Below are 7,984 nucleotides of genomic sequence, written 5' to 3' on the forward strand. Positions count from 1 at the left end.
ATAATAATAATAATAATAATAATAATAATAATAATAATAATAATAATAATAATAATGTCGATAATAAATAACAACAACATCAACACCAACAACAAAAACAATAATAATAATAAAAAATAAATTAATAAAAAAAATAATAATGATAATAATAATAATAATAATAATAATGGTGACTGCTACTCTACATTAGTCGTCGTCGTAGTTGTCGTCGTCGTCGTCGTTGTCGTCGCCGTCGCCTCTCTCTCTCTCTCTCTCTCTCTCTCTCTCTCTCTCTCTCTCTCTCTCTCTCTCTCTCTCTCTCTCTCTCTCTCTCTCTCTCTCTCTCTCTCTCTCTCTCTCTCTCTCTCTCACTCTCAGTCGGTAATACATTAATATTACACATGATAAATTCTTTAATGAAAAGTTACTTAACTTTCCACCAGATTGTTTTTCAGTGTTTTCTTTCTGTCATCTTCAAAGAAAGCAAAATTTATGTGGTTCTATATTACCCTACATCTCACTAAGGCTCTACTTAATAATTCAAGACTCAGGGCTTTAATGACTTGAGATAATATATACCTGCACTGCCTATTTCCTTAATCTTTTCAATTAACGAGACAAGTTCAGCACACAAATTTAATACTGAGGTTTAATGATGAAGTTGACTGAAATAACACATCATTTTAAAACATGGTGGTGCACTTTACAATGCTTGCATAATTATCTGGAAAAAAAGAAACCGCATTCCATTGTTTCAAATAAAGTGACAGTTAAAGAATTAATAATCAATAAATTAAATAAGTTGAAATATATGTTCACACAAATCAACTGTGTTCTGAAGACAAGTTAAGATATCTGGTTATGTATATTGTTAGATGTAGCTGATAGGTAAGTACACAATGAATAGGTATATAACTATGAAGATAGATAGAGAGATACAAAAAAGCACAAGGACATACATACATACAAGGACAGAGATAAATGTATAGGTAGTAGGTCGATAAATAGTCAGTTAAAGAAAAAAAGAGAAAAACAGACAGACAAAAAGACAAAACACACACACACACACACACACACACACACACACACACACACACACACACACACACACACACACACACACACACACACACACACAGATTGTAAATATTTACATATATATACTTATATTTGAGTTTTAGCGTATCAATTCAATTCCTTCATCACTAGGGCCGATAGCAGTGATCTCAACTCGCAATGCCCTAAAGTCAAAACATAACATCAACAACAGTAGCCAGAAAACAGAAAAAAATGGGGATTCCAGGGAAGTGCTACAAGGGTATGAAGGATTACAGGGGTGCTACGGGAACAGCAGCAGAACGTTACGAGAGATGCCTTCCAAGTAAGACTCTCATCGCCTGATTTCCCTTGGCCGCGTACTCGGAATGCAGTAGTAAGCCTTGACTAAAACTGGGCAAAAGACGAGCTGGAGGCTTTGAAATTCTATCTTTAGCTACCTGAAGCCAAGTTTGAGGGGGTGGGGCCTTCTTTACTCCCTCAAGCAGCGAGAGGTATATAAAAGAGGTAAAGCGAGAGGAACGGCACGAAGGAGCTTCATTCCGTTTCGTCAGGAGTTCGGGATAGAGGCTGATCTTACGAACACCCTTGCATCACCATGGCTAACTCAACTGGACCGCAGATGGCTTTCTACGGGTATAATTCCTACTCCAACGCCTTCTGCTCCTCCTACACCAGCAACCTTCTCTTAGTTTTTATACCTCCACCTCCTGCAGCAGTGTTTCTTCAGCACTTAGATACCTTCTCCTCGAACTCTTTCACCTTCACCTTTTCCTCCAGCTGCAGTGTTTCCCTGGTTATTACAACTCCTCTTTCCGTTCCTTCAGCTCCAACTTCTCCTACTGCAGTGCTTTTCAACCATCTCCTTCTCCTTCTACTCCTTCATCTCTTTTTCTTCCTATATCAGTGTTTCTTTGTTCCATACACCCTATTCTCCACCTCATACTACAATTAGTCTTTCACCTCTTTCTTCTCCTCCATCAGTATTATATCTTTTCTTCTAAGTCGTACTCCAACATGTCCTCTTCCTGCTCCTCTTCCTCCTCCTCTTTTCCGTATACTTATTCACCTTTTGTAATAGTTCATGAATTCATCATTGCGCAGAAAAAAAAAAATTTTTCACTGTCTAAGTTCATACAAGTTATATTTTTCAAAACCCATCGTATTTCTTCTACTGTGTTTATATCTTACGATGAAGAGATTTTAATGAGCCCAAATTTCTCTCTCTCTCTCTCTCTCTCTCTCTCTCTCTCTCTCTCTCTCTCTCTCTCTCTCTCTCTCTCTCTCTCTCTCTCTCTCTCTCTCTCTCTCTTACCTCACCTTATCTCACACCCTCACCCTTCACTCATCTCTCCCTCTGTACAGAGCTCAGGATATGTCGAACTATGGATATCCCGAGGGTGTCAGTATCGTGGACTTTGTTAGGCCTGAAATCAAGCCACACGTCCACCAGCACTGGTACAACTTCCCCCCCGTCAACCCCATGTGGCACTACCTCCTTGGTGTCATCTACCTGTGCCTTTGTGTCATCTCCATCATTGGGAACGGCCTGGTGATCTACCTTTTCTCCAAATGCAAGGTAGGTGTGAGTGTGTAGCAAAAGGACACCTGGATGGATATATATGTTGAACTGATTGGATGGACAGGTTTAAAGCAATGACTGGTGGAGATGTAATGTTTGGATTAATACTTTGCTTGTCTTCTCTTATGTTGTCGTTATCATTAGAACAGTAAAGTTTGATTCTAATAGTATAGAAAGATTGATCAATATAAGTTTACATTATATCATATTCCAAGACTCATTCCTTTCTTTTCATTATTCTCTATATTCATTACGATTACCAAAAGCACAACAGATAACATTAGCCTGCACCTATATACGAAATACTGCTGACTAGAAACTCTTGAAAGTACTATTTTAAATTACTAATATTTGTTCTTATTGTACAAAAGAGATATAAATTTCCTAACAGTATCTCAATTAAGATTCATTTACTTTTTATTTCCAAAGAAAAAGCTACAGCTAATTAGATCAATGAATGTTCCACTCTAATGACGTTCCCTTTGCTCTATGACACCACCTCAATAATAACTAATATGGAAAGTTAAATTCCCCAATCGTGGTACAATGGAACCATTCGTGCTTTGGGATCCAAGGGGTCTCCAACCCCACGGGTTCGAATCCTGTCCACGGTCCGAGTGTAGGTTGGACTTCCTCACTCGGGGCAACGGTTTTCTATCGGGCGGGCTTTGAGATAGGAGGTACCCAAAAAAGTATCCCCTTTAGCCCATAAATTCCCGTGAAAAGCCCACATGGTATAAATAAAAAATAAATAAATAAAATAAAATAAAATGTAACAACATTTCAAATAAGTGACATTTCTCAAGACACACGTAACAGAATAACAGTTGACGAAACAATAATTGGAAGATGAGGGTAAGCTTGGAGATGTGATTGACAGTGTGATGTGTGCACCTCCTTCTCACCTGCTTCTTAAACTGTCTTCCTCCCTCTCAGGCCCTCAGGACTCCCGCTAACATCCTCGTGGTGAACCTCGCATTTTCTGACCTCATCATGTTGACCACCAACGTTCCCTTCTTCACCTACAACTGTTTCAATGGTGGTGTCTGGATGTTCAGCTATGCCTACTGTGAGATCTACGCTACGCTGGGTGAGTCCTCTGTTACACCTGCGCTTAAGCACTTCACCCACACACGCATAACCGCACACTTATTCTAATCAATCCTAATCTACACCTAAGATACCTTCGGACGCATTATTCTCGCTTTCCAGTCTATGGGCATTTGACATATCATCAAATCCAAACATTAAACACTTATTCTATGAAGTCCAGAAGTCACGCCTGGAACATCACAGGAAAAAAACAATCTCATAAAGATTTGTCACAACAAGGAGCATGTAGATCGTACAAAACCACGCATCCAAACACACACACACACACACACAGTATTTATTAAAAAAGAAGATTAACAATGTAAATGATATCAAATGTTCTTCACATCACTACACCAGTGCGTTCCTGTCGCAATGACAACTCTTTCTTCATCGCGATTCACGCCTCAACTTTCTTCCCACAGGTGCTTTCACTGGAACGAACTGCATCTGGTTGCTATGCATGATCTCCTTTGATAGGTATAACATTATCTGCAATGGTTTCAATGGACCCAAGCTGACTACCGGAAAGGCCATCTTCCTGACCATGGTCAGCTGGGCCATCTCTATTGTCTGTGCTGCTTCTCCCCTCTTCGGTTGGGGCAGGTACACCCTGGAGGGTATCCTGACTTCCTGCAGCTTCGACTATCTCACTCAAAACTTTAACGTGAGTCCACCTGAACCTAAAGCACAGCATTTATCCTTTGCAATACCTAACATCTTGCATATATATATATATATATATATATATATATATATATATATATATATATATATATATATATATATATATATATATATATATATATATATATATATATATATATATATATATATATACACTGTCATTTTGATTGCATCACCGATTTCTTCACGTGGTGATTTAATGTTTCTTTCTCTTCCTAACAGATTTATACCTACAATATTTTCATCTTTATCTTCGAATATTTCCTTCCGGGCGGTATCATCATAATTTCTTACGTGTTCATCGTGAAGGCCATCTTCGCTCACGAGGCCGCTATGCGCGCACAGGCCAAGAAGATGAACGTGGCAACCCTCCGCTCCGGCGTGAGTTCTCCGTCTTTGAGATTGGCTAACACTTGAAGTTCACTGAATGCACACTATTGACCTTTTTTCTATAAAGACTTGAAGCATACGAAATTCCTCTCCTAATTATTTTCGATGTGTTGCAGGAATCCGACTCTCAGCGTGCAGAGATCCGTATCGCTAAGACAGCCCTTGTCAACGTTTCTCTGTGGTTCATCTGCTGGACTCCCTACGCTATCATGAGTCTGCAGGTTCGTCTTTGCCTCCCCGCCTCACTGATAGCATGCAAATACACTCACAGATATTGAGTGTAAAAGTAGGAATAACTCTATAAAAATAGAATTTTCGAGCAGTTAGCAGCTTTTAATGGAACCAACAATACTTCTGATGAATCTACTATTGAAACATTCAGGACTTCACCTCTCCTTTCATCAGTGAATGATATACTGTAGTAGTAATTTATAGATATATGTACGGGTAGGTTTAGGTGTGGGAATTATGGGTTACACAGACCACCTATGAACGTAACAATGCCATTGTCCAACAGGGTGTGATGGGCCACATTAGCAACATCACTCCCCTCGTCAGCACCCTTCCCGCCCTGCTGGCCAAGTCCTGCTCCTGCTACAATCCTTTCGTGTACGCCATCAGCCACCCCAAGTACCGTCTGGTGAGTAGCAACGACCACAAACACACAGGTTTTCTCATAACAGTAACTATTCTCCAAGTCACACTCCTGAACCACATAGCATCAATTCCTCTACAACAGTACTGTGACATAGTATTAAATTTTGTCTTTGGTCTTCCTCACACTTCCTTTCTGTGCAGGCCATTACCCAGCACATGCCTTGGTTCTGCGTGCACGAAGTGGAACGTAAGAGTACTGATGACTCTCAGTCTAACTCAACTGTAGCTCAGGAAAAGGCCTAACCAGTAGGATATCGACTGAAACGCCACAAGATACGAAAACGAGTGAGTCATGAATCTACTATCACTGCTTCTCACAACTTTGCTCTCTTTTACCCTCGCACAAATCCCACTTGGAATTATAATCACTCAAGCCTTCATTTCCTTTCTCGTTGCAATGATTACTAATGCTCAGCCTTGTCTTCCCCACAGACTCCTGACACGTTACGATTGAAACCTTCGATTATCCGACAATGAGCACGACGCCTCATCGAACCCTACGTCCTTAAATCCCCCAAGAACGAGAGGCCTCTTGGTATATTTCAATATCAATAAATCCTAGCAAATGTTCACTGTCATTTCTATCTTATCCTACTGTTACTCATAAAGTCACATGACACTGTGGATGGTAATTAGCACATAAACATCAAACACCGCAATGACAGAAAAGACATATATATAATACATTTTGTACGGAAATGAACACATAGAAAGCATGAAAGGGAAAGACGAATATTTAACAAGATAAAATCAATGAAATATGAAACAGAATTTCTGAAAAAATAGTTAATAGAGTTAAAAATGGGAGAGGAATAAGTGTTAAAAGACGGAAGAAACACACCATAAAGTAATCAATGAATATAAACAGATACGAAACAGTAAATACGTGATAAACAAACTACAATGTAAAAGCAGTATAAACGAAGAAAGCAAGTAAACATATAGGGAAAATTGTAAGTGAAAATCGTGCAAAAGTGAGACGGGGACAGGTAAGTGTAAAAAATGAAGAAACATAACCATTAAGATTTTAGTAAAACTGCGAAAGATGAAATAAATGACTGGTGAATGACAATAATCATGGAAAAGTAAACAGACAGAAAATCACTGGACAAGACATGAACAAAGCAGTGAGAAGTGAACAATGCTGCAGCTACAGGCTGGATGTGACCATGTGACCGTCAGAACAGTAGCGGCAGTGAATGGCACTAAGATAGCAGCACCGACAAGGAAATTGCTGTGAATGGATGGTGGTGACGCTGCCTGACGTGGCAAGGGAAGGTGTTGAAGGAGAAGGAAATGTGAGAATATATAGTAAAATAAGAAAGAAGGGTAAGAGAAAATAGTGAACATGTAAGGAAGGGAAAACTGATGTGAAAGAAGATGCGATAAGTTGTGACGAATGAGGATGGAATAAATGGGAGAGGATACAAGAGCATACATGCACTTACCACACATACACCGTGTAGCGTTAGACATATTAAAACCTTCTGATAGAGTCTGCCACAAAGCTTTGATTTCAAAACTGCCCTCCTACGTTTTCTATCCTTCTCTCTGCAACTTTATCTGAAGTTTCCTTTCCGACCATTCTATTGCAGCTGTGGTAGACGGCCACTGTTCTTCTCTTAAATCTATTAACAGTGGTGATCCTCAGGGTTCTGTCCTATCACGCACTCTAATTTTATTATTCATTAATGATCTTCTTAACCAAACTTCTTGACCCCCTCCTACGCTGATGATACCACCCTAAATTTTTCCACGTTCTTCCAGAGACAACCAACCCTTCAGGAAGTCAGCAGATCACGCAGGGACGCCACAGAACGCCTGACTTTTGACCTTTATCAGGTTTTTGATTGGGGCAGAGAACACTTCGTAGTGTTCAATGCCTCAAAAACTCAATTCCTCCATCTATCAACTCGACACAACCTTCCACACAACTATCCCCTCTTCTCCAATGACACTCAACTGTTTCCTTCTTTCGCACTAACTATTCTCGGTCTGTCCTTTACTCGTAATCTTATCTGGAAACTTCACATCTCATCTCTCGCTAAAACACCTTCTATGAAATTAGGCGTATCTCGCCCCTCCAGCTGCTACCTCTATATAAGGGCCTTATCCGTCCTTGTATGGAGTACTATTTGCATGTTTGGGGAGGTTCCAGTCATACAGCTTTATTAGATAAGGTGGAATCAAAAGCTTTTCGTCTCATCTTCCCTCCACTGACTGACTGCCTTCAACCTCTTTCTCACCGTCGAAATGTTGCATTTCTTTCTATCGTTTATCGCTATTTTCATGCTAACTGCTCTACTGATCTTGCTAACTGCAAGCCTCCCCTCCTCCTGCGACCTCGCTACACAAGACTTTCTTCTTCCCCTCACCCTTTTTCTGTCCAACTCTTTAATGCAAGAGTTAACCAGTACTCTCAATCTCATAACTTTCGCTGGTAAACTCTGGAACTCCCGGCCTGCTTCTGTATTTCCATCTTCCTACGATTTGACTTCTTTTAAGAGAGAGGTGTCAAGCCAATTGTCCCTGAATTTTGGT

The 7,984-nt window shown here is 40.0% G+C and overlaps 1 protein-coding gene across 1 annotated transcript; it reads left to right on the forward strand.

Moving 5' to 3' along the window:
• Positions 1-1,517: 1,517 nt before the first annotated feature.
• LOC123519843 (compound eye opsin BCRH2-like) lies at positions 1,518-6,013 on the forward strand. Its single transcript, XM_045281415.1, has 9 exons — positions 1,518-1,671; positions 2,401-2,614; positions 3,554-3,707; positions 4,135-4,376; positions 4,619-4,777; positions 4,903-5,007; positions 5,304-5,426; positions 5,585-5,728; positions 5,876-6,013. Exons 1-8 carry the CDS (start codon positions 1,634-1,636, stop codon positions 5,684-5,686), a joined length of 1,137 nt encoding a protein of 378 aa, XP_045137350.1. The 5' UTR covers positions 1,518-1,633; the 3' UTR covers positions 5,687-5,728; positions 5,876-6,013.
• The last annotated feature ends 1,971 nt before the right edge of the window (positions 6,014-7,984 follow it).

Source organism: Portunus trituberculatus, chromosome 46 (assembly GCF_017591435.1).
Source record: "Portunus trituberculatus isolate SZX2019 chromosome 46, ASM1759143v1, whole genome shotgun sequence".
Taxonomy (NCBI): domain Eukaryota; kingdom Metazoa; phylum Arthropoda; class Malacostraca; order Decapoda; family Portunidae; genus Portunus; species Portunus trituberculatus.